The sequence below is a fragment of the Sapajus apella genome, unplaced genomic scaffold (assembly GCF_009761245.1).
Source record: "Sapajus apella isolate SASKATOON/1434 unplaced genomic scaffold, GSC_monkey_1.0 scaffold15, whole genome shotgun sequence".
NCBI classification, from domain to species: Eukaryota; Metazoa; Chordata; class Mammalia; order Primates; family Cebidae; genus Sapajus; species Sapajus apella.
The window spans coordinates 10,015,098-10,042,999 of record NW_022436955.1 but is presented as its reverse complement, the minus strand read 5'-3'; the positions used below and the strand labels follow the sequence as shown (position 1 = coordinate 10,042,999).

Below are 27,902 nucleotides of genomic sequence, written 5' to 3'. Positions count from 1 at the left end.
GCCTTGTGGACAATGCCTTGGAGGTGCCAGGCTAGTGGCGGGCAGGCAGGGACAGCTGGCATTAGTGCAGTGGCCTGGGAGCAGGTTTTCTTGGAGAAAGAGATGGAGATGGCCACATTTACTGAGCATGTATTTACCCATTAGCCAGGTGCTGTGACAGTTTAGTCCTCACAATAACTTTCTGAGGTGGATCCTCCTGTACCCATTTTATAGACGACTCGCCTGAGGCCCAGAGAGTTTTGGCAACTTTCCTGAGGAAGCAGGAAATCAGCCCTCTGTCGACACTTGAGCCTGAGGTGCCTGTGGGGCCTCATGGGGCGATATCCAGTGGACATCTGGGCACGCAGTTCTGGAGCTGACCTGAGGGCTGGAGCCAGGTAAGGGAGGACGACGGATGATGGACGAGATGGAGCAGGGAGTGGGTGTAGAGAGAGGACCAGGACCAAGATATGGGATGTGAGGGACCTTGGGGTGTAGAGAGAGGACCAGGATCAAGGCATGGGATATGAGGGACCTTGACCTATAAAGGGACAGAGGAGAGGAATCTGTAGCCAGACGGGTGGGAGAGAGGCCAGGAGAGCTTCAGTCACCAGAGTCGGAAGGGTGTGAGTGTGTCTGACAGGTGGAAGGGGCCCAGTGTCAAAGGTTGGGGCTTGCTGGTGCACTGCTCCTCCTCCTTTTTTTTTTTTTTTTTTTGGAGACCGGGTCTTGCTCTGTTGCCCAGGCTGGAGTGTAGTGGTGTGATCATAGCCTACTGCAGCCTCAAACTCCCAAGCTCAATCCATCCTCCCGCCTTGGCCTCCCAAAGTGCTGGGATTACAGGTGTGCTGGGATTACAGGTATGCTGGGATTACAGGTGTGAGCCACTGCGCCTGGCTGTGCTGCTCTTGTGTTCTCCCATGGTTGCTTACAATGTGTTTCCCTCTTCCCTGGCATCCTCCCAAGGCTCCCAGCAGCCCCTGCACACCCTCCAGAAGGGTGGGGGAAGGTGTGGGGCAACAGCACCCCTGGGCTCCATGCTGAAGTCCCAGGAGGTGCCAAAGCTGGAGCTGAGAGCAGAAGTGGGACAGGGAGGTGGGAACCCCATAGGGGTCACCACCGTGACAGGCTGCAGTGGGAGCCAAAGCCTGACTCCACATGGCTGAGCTGTGGTCTCAGTCATCCCACCCACTCCAGGTACAGAGCCGAGGAGTCCCTGGAGTGGGTGGGACTCATTCATTCTGGCTCATTCATTGGCACCAGTCCCGAGGCCACCACAGACTACAGAGGGGCTGGCCTGCCCCCAAGCCCATCTCTTTCCTCCACGCCGAGGCCAACCTCTCAGCCTTTCAGCTTGGGAACTACTGTGAGCTCCTGGCATGTGTTCCAAGGTAAGTCATTGAACAAGTTGCTTCTTCATGCCTCAGTTTCCTAGTCTTACTTTTTTAGAGACAGGGTCTCTCTCTGTTCTGTCACCCAGCATGGCGTGCAGTGGTGAGATCATAGCTCACTGAAGCCTTGACCTGGGCTCAAGGGGCCCTCCCGACTCAGCTTCCTTAATAGCTGGGACTACAGGCATGTGCCACCACACCTTGATAATTTTTACTTTTTTTTTTTTTTTTTTTGTAGAGATGGGGTCTTGCTGTGCTGCCCAGGCTGGTCTCAAACTCCTGGTCTGAAGCAATCCTCCCACCTCAGCCTCCCAAAGTGTTGAAATTACAGGTGTGAGCCACGGCACCCAGCCCAGTTTCCTATTCTTTATTTTTTATTTTTTGAGACAGAGTCTCGCTCTGTCACCCAGGCTGGAGTGCAGTGGTGCAGTCTTGGCTCACTGCAACCTCTGCCTCCCAGGTTCAAGCGATTCTCCTGCCTCAGCCTCCTGAGTAGCTGCAATCAGAGGCACGTGCCACCATGCTCAGCTAATTTTTGTATTTTTAGTAGAGACAAGGTTTCACCATGTTGGCCAGGCTGGTCTTGAACTCCTGACCTCAGGTGATCTGTCCACCTCAGCTTCCCAAAGTGCTAGGATTACAGGTGTGGGCCACCATGCCTGGCCAGTTTCCTAGTCTTTAAAGGCGGCCGCTTCATCTTTTGCTATGAGGATAAAATGTGGTGGCTCCTATCCTTGCCCATGGAGTTCCTCCTCCAGGCCCGAGCCTGGGTGGGGGCGAGTCTCCTGCAGGCCCTACTCTCTTTGATGCAGCACAATCACCCCATGACCGAGACACTGAGGGAGGAGTGGGTGCAATGCCAAGGATGTACACAGAAGGGGGACACCCATTCAACTCTGTCTGGTAGGTGTGAGGAGAGGCCACACAAGCTCCCTTAAGGAGGCAGCCTTTGAGCGGGGCCTGGACGGCTTTTCTTGATTGGAGAAGTACAGGGAATGGCAGTCAAGGCAGAGGGAAGGGCCCAGGCAAAGGGCGGAGGCTGGAAGGAGCATGGACAGGTGCTTGGAGAGGAGCGGCAGGAGCTGGGCAAGGGCCAGGCTGTGTGAGGGGCAGGCGGCAGGCTGACCATCCTGGGTCTGCCCTGCACCCCGCAGGGCTGGGGGTTCTGGGTTTCTCTTGGGGGAGACGGGCATGCTTTGGGCAGGAGCCCTGACCTCTCCAGGCTCAGGCTGGTGATGCAGGGGTGGGCCAGTCCTGTCCTGGCCGGGGAGTGCTCCTGACTTGTCTCCTTGGGGAGTCCTTGGCTTAGGAGAGACTTGCAGAGACTGTGTGGGCTGAGCTTTCCACGTCTGTTTTATTCATGCTGAACCTTCTCTTCGATCCTCATTGTTGGGCAGTGAGAACAGTCCGCTAGCCTGCTGTTCCTTCCTCAACTGTGGCCACTTGTCTCCTGACTCATCCTGGATGTCCCTCTGTGTCTTGCATAAGGTCCAGCCTCCTGCTCTTCTGGTTCTAACAGTTTTCCCAGGGGAGTGACATCCAGGTCTGAGTGACACCCACTGTGGCCATGTGCACGTCTGCCGGACACTGCCTTGAGCCCACGGGATGGCTCCCAGGGGCATCTCCCCAACACCTCCAGCTCCCTTCTCAGGCAGTGCTGGGCAGCTGGCAGCCTGTGGGCACCAGGTCAGACTGCCTGGGCTCAAGTCTGGGATCCACCACTTGCCTGCTGGGTGATCCCGCCTGTTAATCATTCCAGCCTCAACTTTCTGATCTGTCAATTGGGATGATGATAAAAGGTAGGACTTTTATCATCCCACCAGGACTATGGTGAGGATTTTGCACAGTGACATTATGCACAAACAGCGCCAGGCACCCAGCAAGCACTCCTTACGCACGGCCATTACTACCAGGCTCCTGTTCACCAACTCCAGCTACCCCTTAGTCCCCTCCTTAACCAGTTAACTCTGTGAAAAGGGACAGGAAATGCCCCAAACCTGCTGGCTAATCAGGGTGTGTCTGGGAAGGGGAAGAGGGGCCCCAAAGGCCAGGGCTGTTCAGATCCAATTCAATCTATTTCAAAAATGTTTCCTTTCTGTCAGGTGCGGTGGCTCACACCTGTAATCCCAGAACTTTGGGAGGCCGAGGCGGGCAGATCACCTGAGGTTGGGAGTTTGAGACCAGCCTGACCAACATGGTGAAACTCTATCTCTACTAAAAATACAAAATTAGCCGGGTGTGGTGGCGTGTGCTTGTAATCCCAGCTACTTGGGAGGCTGAGGCAGGAGAATCACTTGAACCTGGGAGGTGGAGATTGTGGTGAGCCAGGATTGTGCCATTGCACTCCAGCCTGGACAACATGAGTGAAACTCCATCTCAAAAAAAAAGTTTCCTTTTTCCCCAAGCTCTTCCTACCCTAGAGGGGGAAGTGCCTTAGGTCTGGCCAGGGCTTTGGCTTCTAGGAGGCTGGCATTACTTCACCCCCAGTGTGAAGGGTGGCTATTGCTGTTAAGCACCGCCAAGGTCCTGCTTTTATTTTTCCTATCTGATGGTGGCCTTGGACCCACGCAGAAGCCCTTGAAGGCCTGTGGATGGAGGTTTGGGAAGGAAGAGTCTGGCTTTTCCTGCCATTGAAAATTGTCCGAGAATGGAATTGATTGAATTTTTTCCTGCTGCCTTAGACAGCTGGCCCCTGGAGTGACAGTCAGATGTCTATGTTCTGCAAAAAGATCAGGCATTCTGGCTACATGCAGTTTTGGGACTGGTCACCCAAGAATTAGCCACCAACTCTGATTAAAGATGATTCCAACAACTGGGAGACCCTCAGATCAGTTCTGTTTGTGCTCTGCTGGCTCTCACTAGGGCTGGCTTTATTCACTCATCATTCATTCCGTCAGTTCACCTATTCACTTATTCATATACTCACCCCCCATCAACCCATCCTGCTGCTTACCTATTTATCTTTCTGTTCCTCCACCCAGCCCTCCCTTGCATCCATCCAGTCAGACATAACACTCAGTCCACCCATCTATCCATCCCTCCATTTTCTCATTCATCCATCATTTCATCTACCCATTTATCCATCCATACTCTCCACCCATCCATCTCTCCATCCACCTACCGACCCTTCCACTCAACCTCCATCAATCCATTGCTTCACTCCTCACGTATCCATTTCCCTATGAGTCCTTCACCCTTCCCATCCATCCATTCCTCTCTCCATTCATCCACCCATCCACCCATCTCTCCACCCATTTCTCCATCCATCCATCCATCCATCCATTCATCCATCCATCCAGGCACCAGCTAGACCAGCCGTTGGTACAGCCTGGACCAACAGTGGCAGGAGGAGTGACACACTCTCCTTCTGACCTTCAGCCTCACTCTGAGTTTCTTTCTTAGCAGTCAACTGGGCCTCTCATGCCACAGAGAACATTATGGTAGGCACCCGTGAGTGCTTACCATAGCCCAAGACTTCTAGGATGCTTTCCCGACCACCCTGTTCCACCCAGGGCAGAGCTGCCAACTCCTTGAGGCCTCCTGGGTTGCAACTGCAATCAGATGAAGTCCCAGGGCCCCAGGGTGGGCAGCAGCTCACCGTAGCCGTGCTCGAACTCTCGGTGTCGACGCCGGCGGTGGTGATGGTGATGGTGGTGGTGGTGGTGGTGGCGGTGGCGGTGCCGCTGAAGCCGGGCCTGCCTGTCCCTGCGGATGCTGCCCACGATGATGGTGATGCAGGAGAGGATGATGACCACACCTATGACAGCACTTGCCACCAGCACGGGGGACACGAGCAGATGGCTGTGCTCCGAGCTCTCTGAGAATGTGGGGTAGAAGTAGCTGGTGCGGTTGTATCGTGCTACTGTGGATAGAGAAAGAGGACACTGAGCTGGAGCCAGGGCCTGCCACACCCCTTCCTCCTCTGCCCCTGCTGCCCTGGGAGCTGTCAATCCCTAAATAAATGGAGGAGAGTCTGGGCTCAGGCCCATGCATTCTATCCTGGCTGCTCCTGGGATAGAAGCAGGATAGAAGGAGGAGAGCAGCAACTCACCCTGCTGCCTGTAGGAGCCTCTGGTAGTGAGGGCTGACTGCCCTCCTCTCCTCTGAAGCTTCTGCTTGCAAGCTGAATTATCTCACAGATAGGAAAAGGGAAACTCAGAGAGGGCAGTGGACTTGGCCAAGGTCACACAGCAAATTAGTGGTAGAGCTGAGGCTTGAATCTGTGACTCTTAGAGATGGACAAGGACTCCACCAAGACATGAAGTTGAAAGGTGAACATGATTTTACCGATGTCTTAGGAAGTGGTGGGGGGATGCACAGGGGAAGGAACAGAGTGTGAGGAACGATTCTGCCGGCCTCGGGCAGGCCTGGGACTGTGAGCTGAAATTGACCCAGATGTGTTAGGGGGTTGGATCAGATCAGAGAAGGTTTCCCAGAAGAGGTGAGGCTGAGTTGATCTTGGAGGGTGAGGATGAGTTAACTCAGGGAAGTCAGGGAGAAGCATTCCAGGCAGGACAAAGGCACAGAGGGGCGAAGAGGACTTCTAGGGAGGATGCGGTATGGTGGGAGCAAGGAGAGTGTGCAGGAACCTCCTCCAGGACTAACAGCTGGATCCTTGAGAATCCTATGCAAATAAGCCCCTGGGCATGAGTGACTTAGTCCTCCCACTGGAAAAGATGATGGGGCCTTGGGAGCTGGGGTCCTGGGGAGGAGTCAGGGTCAGCTAGGGGCAGCCATGGGCACCCACTGCCTCACTTGGACAGTCAGCTCCTCATTGGTGAGTGTCTTGGAGTATCATCGAATTCCCTCCAACTCAGCCCTGTAACTCAGGATGAAGCTTTTTCCTTTCACAGATGCACGGACTGCGACTCAGCACTGGTTAGGGACTGGCCCATGGTCACTCAGTTACTCCATGGCAGAGCCAAGCTGGAATCCAGATCTGGCTTCGAAGTCCAGTGCTCGCTCTCCAGCATCTCCTGCCCTCAGTGTGAGCCCTTCCTGAGGCTGTCAGCCGGATCTCTGGACAGCAGTAGGGAGCCAGCTTCAGACATCCAATGATCCACAGAGTCACAGGCAAGCACCGGGAAGTTCAGATCTTTTCTGGGCTCTATTGTGAGAGGGGTCCCCTAGCACATTCTCCTTGAGCCCATGTTCAAGTCCCAGCTTTGCATTTGTTACATATGATCATGTCTGGTTTCCAGGGCTTATGTCTGACCATTCTCTATGTCCTCAAACTCAGCAATGGGGCTGGGCACACCAAAGGTGCCCAATACATGTACTGGGTGAGTGACTCCAGTCTTGAGACCAGATGGGGAAATGGCAGGGAGGCCTTGAGATGCCTCAGGGGAGTCAGGCCTCTGTCTTGGGTGGTAATCAAGCAGAGCATGGGAGGCCACCTGCCTGAGTAGCTGTAGGAAGGCTTTTTTCCCAGGTGAGGGCCTGGCCATCTACCAATCAGAGGCGTGACACTCAGCTGTGATTGCTTCGCCCTCCCATACCTTTCTAGCACCGACCCCAAAGCCTCAACCACACTCAACCTATGGCAGGGACAGGTGGGAAAGCACAAACTCAGGACCTTAGCTGGGGCTAGAAACACGCCCTTGGGGCAGGTCTGGCCCATGCTGGTGGTGCTTGCAGTCTACTGGCCCTCATCAGGAGGGACTGGCATGGAGGCCTTTCTGTCTGGGCCAGTATGTCATCCTACCCTGAGAGCCAAGCCTTTGCTGAAGTTCACTGTAAGGTGCTCCCGTGGAGGGGCGTGCACTGGAAAGAGGGAGCCCAAGACTTTTGTTGGACATGCATGCCTCCTGACTCTCCAATGTGAGAATGTGGGATGTGGAGACACAAAAGTGACTCCATCTTGGATGCTGACATGGTTTGGCTCTGTGTCCTCACCCAAATCTCACGTTTGTAATCTGCATAATCCCCATGCGTCAAGGGCAGGAACAGGTGGAGGTAATTGAATCATGGGGGTGGTTTCTCCCATGCTGTTCTTGTGATAATGAGTGATTTATCTTGAGATCTGATGGGTTTTATAAGTGTCTGACATTTCCCCTGCTTGCACTCATTTTCTCTCCTGCCATCCTGTGAAGAGATGCCTTCCACCTTAAGTTTCTTGAGGCCTCCCCAGCTATGTGGAACTGTGAGTCAATTAAACCTCTTTTCTTTATAAATTACTCAGCCTCAGGTATTTCTTCATAGCAGTGTGACAGTGGACTAATACAGATGCTAATCCACCATGTCGACTTCTGATTAGACCCTGTGAAAACCTCCTGATTTTCACTTTGTTTACTGTCCTTATAAGAACATGTAAACCTTGATGTTATTGCCCAAATTATAGGTTATGACACATACAGCATTCTTGCCTGTTCTGGAGGGCTGCCTTTAGTTGTCTTGCACAGAGCATGTATACTGTTTCCCTGTGATACATAAGCCCTGGGTCTGGGGAATAACAGTGTGAAGATCTACCTGTTTTGCTGCTGTCCAAGACTACACTTCCATCCTTAAGTTTCCCAGATAAATCACTCTGTACCAACAAATTGGGTTTGTCTGCCTCACTCTGACTTCTTAGCTACTTCTGCATTTGGGGGTTGCTTTGCATATATGGCCTTTTAATGAACAGTGGGGTATAAAAATTCCTGGAATTCTTTGAGGGCCAAACACCGACTACTGTTTTCAGGGCTCCTACTATGTGTAGGATAAGTGATAAGAGCTCATTTCATTCTTGGAACTATTTCATCCAATTCTCCCCATTTTACAAGTAAGGACACTGAGGCTCAAAGAATTTTAAGTGACTCATCTGTAGTCAGCCAGCCAGTACATAGCCAAGCCAGACCCTCTCTGGGCCTTGGTCTCCCCACTAAACCATAAGGAGCTGGATAAGAAGTTTTCTGCTATATAATAAAAATAGCACAAAAAGGGGGATGAGGGAATAGAGTTATATAGGAGTAACTAGAGTAACTTAATTCTCATTGGAATGAAGTTAGTATAAATATCAAGTAGATTCTGATGAGTTAAGATGTATATGGCAAGCCCCAGAGCAACCACTAAGAACATAACTCAAATATAGTAAAAAAATCATTAAAGAAATTAAAATATTACATTAGAAAATATTCACTTAAAGCAAAAAGGAGAAATAGAAGAACAAAAAAAGACATGAGACATATACAAGACAAAAAGCAAAATGGCAGATGTAAATCCAACTGTATGAATAACATTAAATGTGATTGATTAAATAGTCCCATCAAAAGGAAGAGATTGTCAGACTGGGTAAAAAACAGAATACAACTATATACTGTCTCTGAGTCTCACTTGTGAACCAGACACAAATAGGTTGAAAGTAAACGGATGGAGAAAGATACGCCGTACAAACTGCAATAATAAGAATGCTGCTGTGGCCATAATAAAATCAGAAAAAATAGACTTTAAGACAAAAAGTGCTACTAGAGATAAGAGGGTCATTTTATAGTGATAAAGAGTTAATCCATCAGGAAGTTATAACAATTATAAACATATATCCATCTAACAATAGAGTCCCCAAGTCCATGAAGCAAAGTTTAACAAATTGAGAGAAAATACAGACAATAAAACAATAATAGTTGGAGACTCAAATATTCTGTTTTTAGTAAGGTATAGAGAAACTAGGCAGAGATCAATAAGGAAATACATGATTAGAACAACGTTATTCACAAACTAGACCTAACAGACATCTAGAGAACACTTCACAACAGCAGAATATGCATTCTTCTCAAGGACATGTGGAACATTTTGAAGGATAGGCCATATGATAGGCCATACAACAAGCCTCAATAGATTTTAAAGTGATTGAAATTGTACGAAGTATGTTTCTAGTTAAAATAAAATTGGAAATTAATAACAGAAATAAATTTGTGAAATTCACAAATACATGGAAATTAAACAGCATACTAATAAGTAAAGAGAAAAGCTAAAGGAAATTAGAAAATGCTTTGAGAGAAGTTAAAATGACATTGCACTAAAACTTGTGGGATGCAGGCTGGGCACAGTGAGTGGCTCACGCCTTAATCCCAGCTTTTTGGGAGGCAGAGGCGGGTGGATCACTCGAGGTCAGGAGTTTGAGACCAGCCTGACCAAGACAGTGAAATCCCATCTCTACTAAAATACAAAAACAAATTACCTGAGTGTGGTAGCGGGCACCTGTGATCCCAGCTACTTGGGAGGCTGAGGCAGGAGAATTACTTGAACTTGGGAGGTGGAGGTTGCAGTGAGCCAAGATTGTGCCATTGCACTCTAGCCTGGGCAACAAGAGCGAAACTCCATCTCAAAAACAAAAAAACAGCGCCCCCAAAACGAACAAACAAACAACTTGCAGAATACAGCTAATGCAGTGTTTAGAGGGAAATTTATATATGTAAATGTCTACATTAAAAATGAAAAAAGATCTCAAATCAACAACCTAACCTTCTACCTTAACATAACTGGGAAGAAAAGGGCAAACTAAATCTGAAGTGGGCAGAGGGAAGGACATAATAAAGATTAGAGTGGAAATTAGTGAAATAAAGAATAGAAAAACAATAGAGAAAGCCAATAAAACCAGAAGTTGGTTCTTTTGGTTTTTTTTGAGACAGAGTCTTGCATTGTCTCCTAGGCTGGAGTGCAGTGGCGCAATCTTGGCTCATTGCAACTTGTGCCTCCCAGGTTCAAATGATTCTCTTGACTCAGCCTCCTGAGTAATTGGGACCACAGGTGTGAGCCATCACGCCCAACCCAGAAGTTGGTTCTTTAAAAAGATTAACAAATTTGGCTGGGCATGGTGGCTCACACCTGTAATCCCAGTACTTTGGGAGACTGAGGCGGGTGGATCACTTGAGACCAGGAGTTCAAGACCAGCCTGGCCAATATGGTGAAACTCCATGTCTACTAAAAATACAAAAAATTAACCAGGTGTGGTGGCTAATTCTAAAATATTAGAACTAATAAATTCAGTAAGGTTGCAGGATACAAGGCCGATATATAAAAATCAATAGTATATTTATATGGTAGCTGGACCTGTGGTCCCAGCTACAGGTGCTACTACAGACTTTGCAGAAATAAGACCTTACAGAAATAAGAATTATCATAGTATCATCAGGGAGTACTATGAACAACTGTATGCCAACAAATTGGATTACCTGGATAAAATGTGCAAATTCTTAGAAATACACAAAACTAAGGAAAAAGACTTAAAAAGAACTCTGAATTGGCCTATCAGAAGCAAGAGATTGAATGAGTAACGTGAGAAACTTTTCAGCTTCTTTTTCCAGAAAGAAAATCCCCAGACCAGGTAGCTTCATTGGAGAATTCTACCAAAAATTTACAGAAGAACTAATAACTTTAATACATACGAATTTCAGTTTGGGATGATGAGAAGAGTTCTGGAGATGGATCGTGTTGATGGTTGCACAACAATGTGAGTGTACTTAATACCACCAAACTTAAAAATGGTTAAAATGATAAATGTTATGTTATATATATTTTATCACAACAGAAAAAGCTAAAAAGGAAATAATACCAATTTCCATAAACTTTTCTAAAAAATATAAGAGGAGGGAATCCTTATCAACTCATTCTATAAGGCCAGCATTATCCTGATACCAAAACTAGACAAAGACATTACAAGAAAAGAAAATTAGGCAGGGCAAGGTGGCTCATGCCCGTAAATCCCAGCACGTTGGGAGGCAGAGGCAAGCGGATCATGAGGTCAGGAGATTGAGACCATCCTGGCCAACATGGTGAAATCTGTCTTTACTAAAAAACAAAAAATTAGCCAGGCGTGGTGTGCGTGCCTGTGGTCCCAGCTACTCGGTAGGCTGCGGCAGGGGAATCACTTGAACCCAGGAGGCGGAGGTTGCCTTGAGCTGAGATTGTGCCACTGCACTCCAGCCTCATGACAGAGTGAGACTAAAAAAAAAAAAAAATGATAGAACAGTATCTCCTAGGAATATAGATGCAAAAATCCCCAACAAAATACTAGTGAATTGGATCCAATAATACATAAAAAGGATTATAAACCAGGACTAGATAAGATTTATCCCGGGAATGCAAGATTGGTTTAATATCCACAAATCAATTAATGTATTACAACACATCAATAGATTTTAGGACAAAAACACGTGATCAAAACAGATGTTTTGAAAAAAACATGACGAAGTTAAATTCTCCTTCTTGATAACAACACTCAACAAACTAAAAATAGAAAGGAACTTCCTCAACCTGATAAAGGGCATTTATGAAAAACCCACAGATAACATGGTGCTTAATGGTAAGAGACTAAAACCTTTTCCATAAGATCAGGAAATAGACAAGAATGTCCAGTTTTGCCACTTCCAGTCAACATTATATTGAAGATTCTGGCCAGGGCAATTTAGGCAAGAAAATGAAATAAAAGGCATCCATATTGTAAAGGAAGAAGTAAAACTACATTTGCAGATGACATAATCTTGTATATAAAAAATCCTAAGAAATTCATTAAAAAATATTAGAACTAATAAATTCAGTAAGGTTGCAGGATACAAGGCCGATATATAAAAATCAATAGTATATTTATATGGTAGCAATGACCAAATCCAAAATGAAATTACAAATGAAATACTCAGGAGTAAATTTAACAAAAGAAGTACAAAATTTATGCTGGGCGTGATATCTCACACCTATAATCCTAACACTTTGGGAGGCTGAGGCGGGTGGATCACCTGAGGTCAGGAGTTCAAAACCAGCCTGTTCAACATGGTGAAATCTCGTCTTTAATAAAAATACAAATAAAATTAGCTAGGCATGGTGGCAGAGGTGTGTAATCCCAGTTACTCAGGAGGCTGAGGCTGGAGAATCACTTGAACCCGGGAGGTGGAGGTTGCAGTGAGCCAAGATAGCGCCCCTGCACTTCAGCCTGGGCGACAGAGTGAGACTCCGTCTCAAAAAAAAAAAAATTAAAAAAAAGAAAAAAGTACAAACTTATATTCTGAGAATGCTAAACATTTTTAAAAGAAATTAAAGACCCAAATAAATAGAAAGACATCCCATGTTCATATTTCAGAAGACTAAATATTGTTAAGATGACAATACTCCCAAATTCATCTAAAAATTCAATACCTTCAGAAGTCCCAGCCTTCATTGCAGAAACAAATGACCTTAAGCTGATCTTAAAATTCACATAAAAATTCAAGGGACAAAACATAGCTAAAATAACCGCAAAAGGACAACGTTGGAGGGGACACATTTCCTGATTTCAAAACTTACTACAGAGCTACTATGATCAAGATAGTGTAGTACTAGCATGGAGAAAGACATATGAATAAATGGCCTAGAATTGAGAGTTCAGAAACAAACCCTCACATTTATGGTCAGTGGATTTTCAGCAAGGGTGCCAAGAGAAGTAAATGGAAGAAAGAATAATCTTTTCAACAAATGATGTTAGGACAACTGAATGCTTACATTCAAAAGACTGAAGTTGGATTCCCTACATAAAATACAAAAATTAACTCAAAATAGATTAAACACCTAAATGTATGACCTAAAACTATAAAACTCTTAGATGAAAACATAGGGGTAAGTTGTCATGATTTTGGATTTGGCAAATGATTATTAGATATGACACCAAAAGCACAAAAAGCAAAAGAAAAATAAACATCAAAATTAAAAACTGGACATCAAAGGACACCTTCAAGAAAGTAAAGAAAAAGACACTGTTGAGTGGGAGAAGATATTCATACATCACTTATCTCACAAGGGATTTGTAGCTAGAATATGTAAAGAGCTATTACAACTCAGTAATAAAAAGACAACCCAATTAAAAATTGGCAAAAGATGTGAATGAACATTTCTCTAAAGAAGATACCATTGGCCAATAAGCACATGAGAAGTTGCCCAACATCATTAGCCAACAGAGAAATGCAAATCAAAACCACAATGAGATACCATTTCACACCCAGTAGGATGGCTATCATCAAAAAGACAGATAATGCCAAGTGTTGGTGAGGATGTGGAGAAACAGAAACCCTTATAAACTGCTTGTGGGAATGTAAAATGGTGCAGCTGCTTTGTGAACACAGACTGGCAGTTCTCAGATGGTTAAACATAATTATCACATGATCCAGCAATTGCACTCCTAGGCACATACCCAAGAAAAATGAAAACATAAGTCCACACAAAAATTTGTACATGAATATTCATGAGTATTATTCATTATAGTCCTGCAAAGTACATGGTGCACAGCTGCCTCTTTCTTATCCTTTAGATCTTTCCTTAAAAGTCACCTCCTCAGAGAGGTTGCTCCTGACTGACCTCCACCCCACTATATATCACTCCATGTATTTTTTTGGACAGCAGTCACCACAACCCCTGAACATCCTGCTTACTTATTTGTTTATGTGTTTATTACATTATGATGTCTTTGGATTCCCTGTCCACCTCATTAGACTGTTAGATCCTTGAAGGCAGATATATCTTTCCTGACATTTTTTTTTTTTAGATGGAGTTTTGCTCTTGTTGCCCAGGCTGGAGTGCAATGTCACAATCTCGGCTCAGTGCAACCTAACCTTCACCTCCTGGGTTCAAGCAATTTTCCTGCCCCAGCTTCTTGAATAGCTGGGATTACAGGCATGTGCCACCATGCCTGGCTGATTTTGTGTTTTTAGTAGAGACGGGTTTTCCCTATGTTAGTCAGGCTGGTGTCGAACTCCCGACTTCAGGTGATCCACCCACCTCGGCCTCTGAAAGTGCTGGGATTACAGGCATGAGCCATTGCACCCGGCCTTGTCCTGACTTTTTCATTGTGTGAATCTGCAGCACCTAGCCAGGTGCTGGGCACATAATAGGTGCTCATTAAATATTTGTTGGATGACTGAGTGAACTGCAGAGGACTTAGTTGGCTCTGTGTCTGTCTCTTCATTAGGCTAGAATTCAGTTTCTTCTCTGTTTTTTGACTGATTGTGACAGCTTGAGTTTTGGATGAAGTGCCAACCTCTCATTTTTATTCCCTTGGCTACTATAAAGTTTGTCATTTTTCTTCAAGACTCACAGAGAAAAGGTGGCAAGATGAGGCTCTCCTCCATCTTTTTCTTGCAGGCAAGTGGAATCAGTTTAAATTGCCTTGTTTGACTCCAACTGAGGAGAAATCTAGTCCTTGGCTGGTGAATCTACAGCATACCTGCCACCACTTTCTAAGTCTATGCCAATGGCAGACATTACTAATCCACCATGGTTCTCTTTTCAGTTCAGCTCAGAAGGCAGCCTCAGCATCCTTTTCAACACAGCACTCCATGCTGTGTCCACAACTGGCTAGAGCCGGCTATGAAATGGTGCTTTTGGATGTCACTCATCTAGCATGATCCTGGTCCTTCCTGCTACCACTCCTGGGCCAGTGACCACTCTGATTGCTCTCAGTCATGTAGCCTCTCACCTTCAGAGCCCAGGGCAGGACATGGGAGGGTCAGGGACACCAGCCCGTCTTAGGAAGGGTAGTGTGTGGGGGTCATACTGCTGTAGAATAGGGGGCTAGCTCCAAAATTTCTGTCCCCAGTGGGGCTCTGGAATGTCTTCTGACCCCAGATGTTGCAGTGGTTTGGGACACACTGGTCACCCCATGATCCCCCATGACACCTGGCCATGGCAGGGCTGTAGGTGCTTAGATTGCAAATTTAGAGTTGGATGTGCATGTGCGTGTGTGTGCGTGCGTGTGTGTGCCTGCCCTGCACAGCATGCAGGACCTGCCTCTGGGACCAGCCCCATGGGGTCACCTGGAAGATGCCCCTCCCTTCACCTGCCTCAGCAGCAGATGACAGCCTCGCCCTCGTCTGGCAGCACCAGGCTCATTAACTGCTGGGCGGGAGATGGCATCACCCACGCCTGCACGACAGAGCCGGTTGATTCAGGCATCCTCCTGCTTGGCCGGCTAGGAAATTAATCTCCCAGTCACCACAACCGGCAGAGGTAGGTGCTGCTTTAAATTATGAGGGAAATTCTTCCAATTTCCATACCCAGGGCCTATTTTATAAAAAAGATAAATATGACTGAAGAGAAATAACATGATGACGGCCCCCCTTCCCACCCCTGGCCTCCCTGTCCCTCTGTACCAGCTGCAGCAAGGATAGAAGATGAAACAAACTTTGCCTCCATCCTGAACTTTCTTCCCAAGGGCAGTTTTTACAAAGCTGCTCATGATCAAGTTGAAACCTCAAAAAATAGGCTCTTCTCTGAGACGCCACCCCCCACCCATTCCAGTATGAGTAATTACCATCTCCTGAGCACCTATGGTGTGCCTCATACCATATGTGGTACTTGTCATGTACCATATTATTTCATTTAATCCTCATGATGGTCTATGATGGGATTCCTAGTTAATAGGTAAGGAAGCAGCCTCAGAGAGGTTAAGTAACTTTTCCAAGGTCACACAGCCCCACAGATGGAGGCCTGGGTCAGTGGGAGACTGAAGCCCTGTGCTTTTAGCCAAGATGCTATTCTGTGGCTACCAGGCACCATGCACTGGGAATTCTGGTATTTTAAATCTTGTGAAGGAAAAATGCTCCTCTCCCCAAAATGACATTTTGCTTCTTCTGAGCCACTTGACATATAGTCAGAGCCATCCATGACCTGGGATTATTCAGGATGAAGGTGTATCAACAGCTGAACATTGCTGATAAGATACCAGGATTCTAGAGTTGGGAGCCTGTATGTCTCAGGAAGAGATGGGCCACAGCAGGCAGGTGCTTGGTGGGGAGCAAATCATTCAGGGCTGTGGGAGGACCTCTGTTCTGTCTCCTAGAGATATGTCCTAGAGACGTTCTTGATTGCAGGTGGGCTCCTGTGGGTGATTTCACCGAAGAGGAACAATGATAATGATAAGATAGCTCTCACTGAGCAGGCACTTACTCCACACCCATCAGGCTCTAAACTCTTTTCATGCATGCTTCTCTCATTTAATCTTCACAGCAGCCCTGAGAGGTGGAGAGTGTCTTTCCTCCATCTTATAGATAGGGAAGCTGAGCACAGAGCTGGTTAAAGTGGTGAGCCTGGACTGCTCTTTGCAATTCCTGAACTGGCACTCCCCAGCGCTCTGGTTCCATAGGGATGGAGAATGCCAGCAGAGTGGGGCCTGTCTCTGTCTCTCTCTCTTGTTACCCCATCTGCGCAGGATACTGGGCAGGGCTGGTGCAGAGAGGAAGCTCAGGAGCCATCTGAATTGCACCAAGGGGAGTCCCTGACTGGTTGCTTGGTGTGCCTGATGTGCCTAAGTGCCTTCCCTAGGAGCTGCTTCCAGTCACCCATTGGCTCATCCTCCCATCCATCACCCAGCCAACCCCCACAGCCTAACTGTGGGACATTTACAAGACATTTACAAGCACTGCCAGAATGTCAGAACAGAGTAGGTGCTTTTAGCCAGAAGAGCAAGTCAGGTATTAAAATTAAAGAGTCCAGGTTTGGAATGGCCTACCCATCAATGATAAATTGGTCTGGCAAATCCCATTATAGAAGAACTTTGGGACCCTGATGAAGACTTGATGCATTTGAAGAATCACAAGAGAGGAGGAGGCTGGAGAGAAGCCTGGTAGGGGCTAAGTTTGGAGGGGCTTGCAGGGGCCAGATCATGACGGGTCTTGAAGATCACAACAAGAGGCTGTCCTTTTAGCCAGGTGCGGTGGGGCTCACATTTGTAATCCTGGCACTTTGGGAGGCCAAGGTGGGTGGATCACCTGAGGTCAGGAGTTTGAGATCAGCCTGGCCAACATGGTGAAAACCCATCTCTACTAAAAATACAATAAATTGGCCTGGCGTGGTGGCAGGTACCTGTGATCCCAGCTACTCGGGAGGCTAAGGCAGGAGAATCAATTGAACCTGGGAGGTGGAGTTTGCAGTGAGCCGTGATCGTACCACTGTACTCCGGCTTGGGTGACAGAGTGAGACTCTGTCTCTAAAAAGAGAGAAAGAGAGAGAGAGAGAGAGAAAAAGAGAGAAAGAGAGAGAGAGAGAGAGAAAAAGAGAGAAAGAGAGAGAGAGATTGATTGTCCTTTTTCCCAAGGGCAAGAAGGGACATGGTCAGAGTGTTTTAAGAGAGCCGCTGGTTGCAGATGGAGGACAGATGGGTAGGGGCAGGGTTGAGGGCAGGAGACCAGGGAGAAAGGGAGAAAGCTGCTGCAGGGGTCCCCATGGCCTGGAACTGGGATTAGAGGAGGCTGAGCCCACAGACCCTGTCCTGTGCAGAGCTGAGCACACACAAATGCCACAGAATGACACTGTGGGGGAGTTCTTGGTCTCTCCAATTAAGTTGTCCTTTGAGCAGGCTTCTGAGACAGCCCTGGTATTATTCCCATTCCGCAGATGGGACCCCAAGTCCCCTGATGAGGCAGCAGTGTGGCCTGGGTCCATGGGCCTCTGCTGTGCAAGGCAGAAGCCAGCACTGGCTCCTCCAGACTTCTAGTCCAGGGCTGGGACTGAGAGTTGCATGGAATCTGAAGGCCCTAAATGACGCAAACCTGGATGTGAGGGTGAGTCTGGAGCTTGCTTCCTCTCTGTGTGGATGCTATTGTCACTCTCATTAACAGATGAAGATGTTTTGTGTTGGTGAGCTAAAGTTACGTTTTCAAGATTGCCCACCTAGTTCTGTGGCAGACCTGGGATTTAAACTCAGGTTTATCAAACAGTAGCACAGAGCAGAAGAGAGCAGGATTTTGTGGGGCTGGGGGGTTTGGGATGGGGGTCAGAAAACTGAATTCTGTTCCTGATTCTATCACTCACTCACTCACTCACTGTGTGACCTTGGACATGCCCCTTGCCCTCTCTGAACCTGCTGGCTATCTGAAGAGCCACTGATTATTCAACTGTTCTCCCTCCAGGGTGGGTGAACAGGTTGGAGGGGGTGGGGAGGGGGCCAAGAACTATGAGGGGAGGCAATGAGATCTAGGCCTGTGGCTTAGGTGAGGGCTGGCTCCAGTGTGGGGAACCTGGGGAACAATAAGGGCAGGGAAACTGAGGCAGACCATCACTCCCAAGTCCTTGCTGAGTATAGTATGCAGGCAGCTCCACAGTCATTCTGTCTGGGTTCAGGAAAGTGCTCTTTGCAGCCTGAAGCTACCTGAGCTGCAGTGACAAAGGGAAGGAACAGAGACGCAGGATGTGCTGACTCAGCATCTTCAGATTGCCAATCCTGCCCACTCTCTCAGAGATGCTGGTTATAGGGAGAAGGGGGGCCAAGGACTCAGAACTAATGGATGGCTTCTGTCACAAAAATTCCAAAGACATTTGTCACAGGTCCACTTCCCTAGCAAGTCTGGCCTTGGCAGTGCACTCTTCCAGCACTGCTGAAATGGACAGGGTGAGGCGTGGAGTCATTGGAGGAAGTGTGGGGAACATGACTCAGGCACCATTTTCCCTCTGTTCACCATTGGCTGTTCCCATCCTCCAAGCAGGGTCTTCAAGAGGGGCTGGGGCAGCTGGGCACGATGGCTCATGCCTGAAATTCCAGCCCTTTGGGAGGCTGAGGTGGGAAGATCACAAGGTCAGGAGTTTGAGACCATCTTAGCCAACATGGTGAAACACCATCTCTACTAAAAATACAAAAATTAGCTGGGTGTGGTGGGGGGGTGCCTGTAATCTCAGCTACTTGGGAGGCTGAGGCAGGAGAATAGCTTGAACCTGGGAGGTGGAGGTTGCAGTGAGCTGAGATCATGCCACTGCACTCCCACTTGGTGACAGGGTGAGACTCTGTCTCGAAAAAAAGAAAAGTAAAAGAAAAAAGAAGGGCTGGAGCAGGGGATATGGCAGGGCAGGGCTCATTGGTTTGGATACTTTTGAGTCTCCTCTGGTGTTTTTTTTTTTTTTTTGGCAACTTCTTAGCTCACTTGCTGATATCTGTCCTCTGGTCACCAGGAGACTGATAGAGGGATGTTGGAGGTCTGGGGACAGGCCAGGAACATCTCAGAGAGGAAGACAGAGAAGGGCTGGATATTGAAGGATGAACTAAGCATATCAGGATCAGTAAGGGAAGAGAGGAGCATTGGCAGGAACACAGAGGGGTGAGTCTGTGGGATGTCGCCTTGATGGCAGCTGAACGTTGGGATCATGGGGTGAGGAAAAGGATACTTGGTGTTCAGACTACTTCTTACAATGGGGGTGCATCTCTACAAGAAGTCAATGGGTGTCTTGTCATGGTCCATGCCACCTGATTGGTGGCATTGGGAGCAGGGCACAGTGGACAGGAGAAATGGAAAGTGAAGTCATAAACTATTCATCAATCCTCCATCAATTCACCCAGCCAACAAATCATCCATCCTCTCAGGCATTTATCTATCTATGCATCAACTCAACATCCACTCAGTCATCCACTTACCATCCATCCATCTATCCATTAATCTATCCATCCATCCATCCATTCATCCATCTGTCCATTAATCATCCATCCAGCCATTCATCCATCCATCATCCATCTATCATCTATGCATCTATCATCCATCCATCATCCATCCATCCATCCATCCATCCTTCCACCCATCCAGTCACCAATATTCACCAAATGCTTTCTCCATGCCTGGAAAAGTGCCAGACACTGGGAATACAAATATGAATCAGACTAAAATGAACCTAAAATAAACTGGGGAAAGCAAGAGGTCCCACACAACTGCTCTGGCATGGTGAGGGGAGTCCTGGTGCATTGCAGAGCTCCCACTCCTACCTCTGCTTCCATCTTTTTAATGTGCCAGAGTGAACAGGAGAGCACTCCACTGCCAAGTAGACGCTTTTCAACCATTGTGTTAAAACATAACTGGAAAAATACAAGTGATCACCCACAAACCCTTAATGGTTCTATAAACATAAGATGAAAGCAATTTATTCCACTATTAAGATACATTCTGCCACTTAAGTTTATTCAAATAAACTCACTAAAATTAACTCACATATTCCTCTGCTTATCTAACTTCCTTAAGTTTACCACCTTGTCATCATTCTCTAAGGTTTTTAATTCTGGTGTAAAGAAGAATTTATTTATTGGCTAAAAAACTCACAGAAACAATTTCACAAATTACTTTTCCCCACTTCTGCTGAGGAAATGGCAAACTGGTTGACATCACAGAACCAAGACACAGCAGAATTAAACATTCCACTTGAACCCACACCAAGCTCTCATTTTCTTGCTAGAATAATGACTGGACTCAACCTGCCCACATTCTCTTCTCTTCCATCACCACCTAGAGTCGGCTCTTGAGTCACTTTACACAAAGAGCCCAGAGTCACCTTTTTTTTTTTTTTTTTTTTTTTTTCTAATAACACCAGTAGAGTTACTGTGCATTCCTGATAAGTAGGAGACAGTGGATTTGGGTTGAGAAGCAGATTCTGGGGGACTGGCTGGGCCCACCTACCAGCTAGGGGATTCGCTCCCACACCCCAACTTGCAGTTTGCTACTCAAAATCACAGCTCAGAAAAATGACCTTTGACTATACTATGGACTCCAGGAAGCTAGTGAATAATTGACATATAAAATGTTAAATTCATGAATGCTGCAAATTTTCATCAGCTTTCGCACCCAGGGGAGAGAGAATATTTACAAAGGACTGTGGGAAGGCCATGCCATCCACACACTGCTCTGCACAGTAAAGGTTTAGCCCTTGGAACAAGTGTAACCAGCCTAGAGCTATGTTCTTAGACCACAGCAACTGAGCCTCCTTCCCAAGAGCTAACTTCTTGGAGTTGTGCTTTGGCCTTATGCCTCAGAGCCTGTATTGAGGGGACCAGCTTAAGATGTAGCTTCCTCACAGCCAGGCACACTTTGGGATGCTGAGGCGGGCAGACTGCTTGAGCCCAGGAGTTCAAGACCAGCCTGGGAAACATGGTGAAATCCTGACTCTACAAAAACCACAAAAATTAGTTGGGCAAGGTGGCACGTGCCTGTAGTCCCAGCTACTTGGGAGGCTGAGGTGGTGGGAGGATCACTAAGAGCCTGGCTTAGTGACACCGACCAGGGTTAACACCTATGTACCTTAGCTTCCTCATCTCTACAACAGAGTAACGACCACTCAGAGTGTTTCTGTGAGGATTAAGGGAGATAATTTAGCAGTCCATACATGTAATTATAAAGCTGGACAAAACTGTCAAAGTATCATTGCAGTTCTCTGGAAATTGACCAAAGGCATACAATGAACTGAGAAGAACATAGGATGAGAAAGACCAAGTGTCAGGTGAGGACATTGTGAACCTGTAATGTTCTCACCTGTGACTGCTCCCATACCCTTCCCCACCAGCTCTGCTTGCCATTCTGTGAAAACCAGCAGCTTCCCTGCTACAGTTGGAAAGAGCCCATCCAAATAGATCACACCTTCTTGTTTCTTTGTCTTGTAAAGTATGATCCATATTCAAGAAAAAATAAAAATAAAACAAAATAAAAAACCAAAACCAAAACCAAAGCAAAATATCTGTCAGTAGAAGCTGTGGATATTGGATTTAGCAAAGACTTTAAAACAGCTGTTACAAATATGTTTCAATAACTAAGGAAAGTCATGTTTAAATAATTAAAAGAGAGTAGGATGACAATGTCTCAATGAATGGAGAATCTTAATAGAAATTATAATAAAGAACCAAATGGAAATTCTCATTTGAAAAATATAATAACTTCAATAAAAGAATCATTGGAGGGATTCATTGGCAGATTTCAGATGGCAGAAGAAGGAACTGATTAACTTGAAAATGAATCAATTAGAAAGTAAATCAATGTGAGGAAGAGAGAGAAAAAAGGATTGAAGAAAAGAAATGAACAGAGACTCAGAAACTTCTGGAACAACATCAAGCATAGCAAAATATGTGTAATGGGAGTCCCAGAAGGAAAGGAAAGGGGATGAAAAAATGTTTGAAGTAATAATAGAGACAATTCTCCAAATCTGACCAAAAAAATCTACATATCCTTGAAATTAAACAAATCCCATGTAGAATAAACACAGAGAAATCCACACGTACACATATCACAGTCAAACTACTGAAAGCCAAACATAAAAGACAAAGAGAAATAATGAAAGCACCAAGAGAAAAACAGCTCATCACAATCGGGGAATAACAATATGATTAATAGTTAACGTCTAATCAGAAACAGGGGAGGGCAGAAGGCAGTGGAATGACACATTCAAAGTGCTAGGAAAGGCTGGGCATGGTGGCTCATGCCTGTAATCCCAGCACTTTGGGAGGCTGAGGTGTGTGGATCACTTGAGGCCGGGAGTTCAAGACCAGCCTAGTCAATATGGTGAAACTCTGTCTTTACTAAAAAATATAAAATATTAGCTGGGTGTGGTGGTGCACACCTGTAATCCCAGCTATTCAGGAGGCTGAGGTACAAGAATTGCTTGAACTTAGGAGGTGGAGGTTGTAGTGAGCTGAGATCATGCCGCTCTACTCCAGCCTGGGTGACAGATTGAGATTCTGTCTCAAAAACAAACAAAACAAACCCAAAGTCCCAACAACAACAACAACAACAACAACGAAACTAAACAAAGAAGAGTTCCTTTTTATTTTTATTTTTTTGAGATGGGGTCTCACTGTGTTGCCCAGGCTGGAGAGCAGTGGTGCAATCTTGACTCACTGCAGCCTCTGCCTCCCGGGCTCAAGCAAGACTCCTGCCTCAGCCTCCTGGGACTACAGGTGCACACCACCATGCCTAGCTATTTTTTTTGTATTTTGGTAGAGATGGGGTTTTGCCATATTGCTCAGGCTAGTCTTGAACTCCTGAGCTCAAGTGATTTGCCCACCTCAGCCTCCCAAAATGCTGGGATTACAGGTGTTAAACACCATGCTCAACTCAAAGAAGAGTTCTATATTAGCAAAACTATCCTTCAAAACTGAAGGTAAAACAAAGATATTTCCAGAGAAAAATGAGAGATTTTATTGCTAGCAGGCATGCCTTATGATAATTACTAAAGGTAGCTTTTTAGGCTGAAAGGAAATTATTGATGCTAGATTAGATGCTAACTTAAATCTGTAGGAAGGAATGAAAAGTTCTGGGTACGGTAAATATGTAGGTAAATATAAAAGGTTCTCTCTACATACTCTTTCTCATTTATTCTTATAACTTCTTTAAAAGACACAAGATTATATAAACAATAATTATAATACCATGTTGTTTGGCATATATATATATATATATATATACATATTATAATAAAAGCGCAAAATTGGGAAGAGGAATATGAAATATATTGGCAAGGTTTCTATATCTTATTGGATTTGAGTTAATGTTACACTGAAGTAGATTATGATAAAGTAAGATGCATATGTAATCCCTACAGTAACCTCTAATTAAATAAATAGTAAATAGCCCTCAAAGAATCAAAATTGTACATTAAACATGTTTAACACGAAAGAAGAAAGAACAGACAGACAAAAAAGACATGAGAAAGAAAGAAAACAAATAGCAAAATGGCTGATGTAACATTTAACCATATCAACGTTTTATTAAATTAACTTGTGTTTTTAAAAAGATATGAATGGTGGCCGGGCACGGTGGCTGACGCCTGTAATCCCAGTACTTTGGGAGGCTGAGGCACGCGGATCACTTGAGTTCAAGAGTTCAAGACAAGCCTGGCCAATGTGGTGAAACTCTGTAGTAAAAATACAAAAATTAGCCAGGTGTGGTGGCAAACGTCGGCAATCCCAGCTACTCGGGAGACTGAGGCAGGAGAATCACTTGAATCTGGGAGGCGGAGGTTGCAGTGAGTTGAGATTGCACCACTTGCACTCCAGCCTGGGTGAAAGAGTGAGACTCTGCCTCAAAAAACCAAAAACCAAAAACCAACAAATGAATGGAGCCTAGGCAACACAGCAAGACCCCTATCTCTATGAAAAGTAGACAAATTTAGCTGGGCTTGGTGGTGTGTGCCTGTGAGGATTGCGTGAGCCTGGGAGCTCTATAGAGAGCCATTGAACTCCAGCCTGGGTAAAAGAGTGAGACTTCATCTAAAATATATATATATATATATATAAAATATATATAAATATATTTCATATATATATATATATATGAATGGATTAATAACTCCACTTAAAGGGCAGAAATTGTCAAGAGTAAATAAAAAGTTAAGACCTAACTATATGCTGACTGCAATAAACACACCTGATTCAAAGACACAAATAGTTTGAAAGTAAAACGATGGAAGAAGATACAGCATACAAACAGCTTGAGTGATTATGCAGATATCAGACAAAATAGACTTTAAGGCAAGATATATTTCTAGAGACAAAGACATTTCATAATGACAAAAAGTCAACATATTAGGAAGATATAAAAACTATATATGTATTATATATGCACCTAACAAGCCCCCAAAAACATGAAGTAAAAACTATGAGAATTGAAAGAAGATATAGATAATTTAACAATAATAGTGAAGATTTCAATGTCCCAATCTCAATAACTGACAAAGCAATTAGGAACTCAGCAAGGATACAGAGGACTTGAATAACACTATCAACCAGCGTGACATTCTTAGAACCCTTCACCAGCTGAAGATTACATATCCTTTTCAAGTGCACATGAGACATTCTCCAGGATAGACCATATATGGGCCATAAAACAATTCTCAATAGACTTAAAAATATTTAAATCATACAAAATATGTTCTCTGACCACGATGGAATTAGAGATTCAAAATAGAAAAATATCTGGGAAAAACTCAACTATTTAGAAATAAGGCCGGGCGCAGTGGCTCACGCTTGTAATCCCAGCACTTCGGGAGGCTGAGGCAGGAGGATCACTTGAGGTCAGGAGTTTGAGAGCAGCCTGGCCAACATGGCAAAACCTTGTCTCTGCTAAAAATTCAAAAATTAGCCAGGTATGGTGGTGGGTGCCTGTAATCCCAGCTATTTGGGAGGCTGAGGCAGGAGAATCGTTTGAACCTGGGAGGTGGAGGTTGCAGAGATCTGAGATGGTGCCACTGCACTGTAGCCTAGATGACAGAGCAAGACTCTGTCTCAATCAAAAAAAAAAAAAAAAAAAAAAAAAAAAAAAAGCTTTCGCTGCTGTGGCTGCAGCCCTGAGTATACTCAGGCTTCAAAAGAGGCTCGCCTCTAGTGTCCTCCGCTGTGGCAAGAAGGTCTGGGTTGGACCCGAATGAGACCAGTGAAATCGCCAGTGCTAACTTGCATCAGCAGATCCGGAAGCTGATCAAAGATGGGCTGATCATCCACAAGCTTGTGACGGTCCATTCCCGGGCTCACTGCCAGAAAAACACCTTGGCCCGCCGGAAGGGCAGGCACATGGGCATAGGTAAGTGTAAGGGTACAGCCAATGCCTGAATGCCAGAGAAGGTCACGTGGATGAGGAGAATGAGGATTCTGCACCAGCTGCTCAGAAGATACCGGGAACCTAAGAAAATTGATCGCCACATGTATCACAGCCTGTATCTGAAGGTGAAGGGGAATGTGTTCAAAAACAAGCGGATTCTCATGGAACACATCCACAAGCTGAAGGCAGACAAGGCCCCCAAGAAGCTCCTGGCTGACCAGGCTGAGGCCAGCAGGTCTAAGACCAAGGAAGCAGGAAAGCTCCGTGAAGAGCGCCTCCAGGCCATAAAGGAGGAGATCATCAAGACTTTGTCCAAGGAGGAAGAGACCAAGAAATAAAAGCTCCCCCTTTGTCTGTACATACTGGCCTACGTGATTACATAGATCAGCCATTAAAATAAAACGAGCTTTAAAAAAAGAAAGAAAGAAAGAAATTAAACTCATGCTTCTAAATAATCCATGGATCAAAGAAGAAATCACAATCAAAATAAAAATATATTTTAGGCCAGGCACTGTAGCTCATGCCTGTAATTCTGACACTTTGGGAGGCCAAGGTGGGAGGATTGCTTGAGCCCAGGAGTTTGACACCAGCTTAGGCAACATAGTGAGACCCTGTATCTACAAAAATAATAAAAAATTAGCTGGGTATGGTGGTGCATGCCTATAGTTCCCGCTACTTGGGAGGCTGAAGTGGTTGGATTGCTTGAGTCCAGGAGTTCAAGGTTACAGTGAGCTATGATTGCACCACTGCACTCCAGCCTGGGTGAGAGAGTGAGACCTTGTCTTCAAAAAAACAAAACAAAAAAGTGTATATATTTTGAACAGAATGAAAACAAAACACAACATATTATCAAAATTTATGGAATATAGCTAAATCGATGCTTAGTGGGAAATTCAAAGCTTTAAATACTTATATTAGGAAAGAAGAAAGAAAAGGAAAAGGAAGAAAGACCTCAACTTGAAAACCTAAGCTTTCATGTTAAGAAACTAAAAAGGAAGAGTAAACAAAACCCAAAGCAAGTAGAGGAAGAAAATAATAAAGATGAGAGCAGAAATCAATGAACTAGAAAACAGAAAAGGAGCAGAGAATATCAAGGAAACCAAAAGTTGTTTTTTGAAAAGATAAACAGAATCTACAAATCTTTTTTTTTTTTTTTTTTTTTTCAGACGGACTTTCGCTCTTGTTACCCAGGCTGGAGTGCAATGGCGCGATCTTGGCTCACCGCAACCTCCGCCTCCTGGGTTCAGGCAATTCTCCTGCCTCAGCCTCCTGAGTAGCTGGGATTACAGGCACGCGCCACCATGCCCAGCTAATGTTTTGTATTTTTAGTAGAGACGGGGTTTCACCATGTTGACCAGGATGGTCTCGATCTCTTGACCTCGTGATCCACCCGCCTCAGCCTCCCAAAGTGCTGGGATTACAGGTGTGAGCCACCGCGCCCGGCCAGAATCTACAAATCTTAGCAGCCTTATGAGGTAAGTGCTAGTAATCTAATTTCACAGATGAGGTTACAGAGGCTCAGGAGGGTGAAGTGACTTGCCTAAGATCACAAAGACAATTTTTAGTTGGGGGGAGGGAGACAAAATTTGAACCTGGTTCTAACTAACTCCATATCCCAGGAAATAATCATGATATCTAGTCTTCGTCCTGGGAGCTGTGCGTCCCTTCCTTAGTCTGGGGCTGTACAGTTGGGCTTTGGGGTAAGTGAGTCTGCCATGTGAGGTGCCATGAGGATTGGGAAACCCAGCTATGAAGCAAACCATCTATAAACCTCACCCTCCTTTTTTCTACACTTTAGAATGTCCATCCTACAAAAAGGGTCTAGACATTTCCCCAGCAAACACTCACCTGACAACCCACTCAGGCCCCTGGTCTCCCCACAGATTCCTTCACTAAACACCCATGAGGGATTCTGGTGCCACCTGACCTCTCTGTAAATGTCACATTGGATGGGCACACTTTTGCCAACTCCTTTAGGCCTTTCTGGTGGGAGAGCAATTATGGCTCCTTCACTATTCACCACACCGCCCAGACCCAAAGCCAGAGGTCTACAAAAGGCAAGGCCCTGTGGTTTTCTATTCTGGAGCACATTAAAGGTGATAGGCCTTTGTTCCCTGACCCTCAGAGGTTCCTTCAGTTCCCAGAACTTACAAGGGCATCTGGAAAACCAGCATCAGGGTAGCAGTATATTGAAATTAGTATACCAGGGCATATGCCAGAAATGCAAGGACGGTTTAAGATCAGGAAATCTATTAACATAGTATGT

General features: G+C 45.6%; 1 protein-coding gene and 1 pseudogene across 3 annotated transcripts in view; one reads left to right on the top strand and one right to left on the bottom strand.

Annotated features, from left to right (window-relative positions):
* BEAN1 (brain expressed associated with NEDD4 1) overlaps positions 1 to 27,902 on the bottom strand; it is a 57,670-nt gene that overhangs the window by 7,985 nt on the left and 21,783 nt on the right. For both annotated transcript variants that reach the window (XM_032284114.1, XM_032284115.1), the window contains one exon: positions 4,969 to 5,232. In XM_032284114.1, coding sequence (XP_032140005.1) covers positions 4,969 to 5,232 — 264 coding nt within the window. The remainder of the gene's footprint in view (positions 1 to 4,968; positions 5,233 to 27,902) is intronic.
* On the top strand, positions 25,359 to 25,994 carry LOC116555817 (annotated as a pseudogene). Its single transcript, XR_004270691.1, has one exon. The product of XR_004270691.1 is annotated as a 60S ribosomal protein L19 pseudogene (transcript).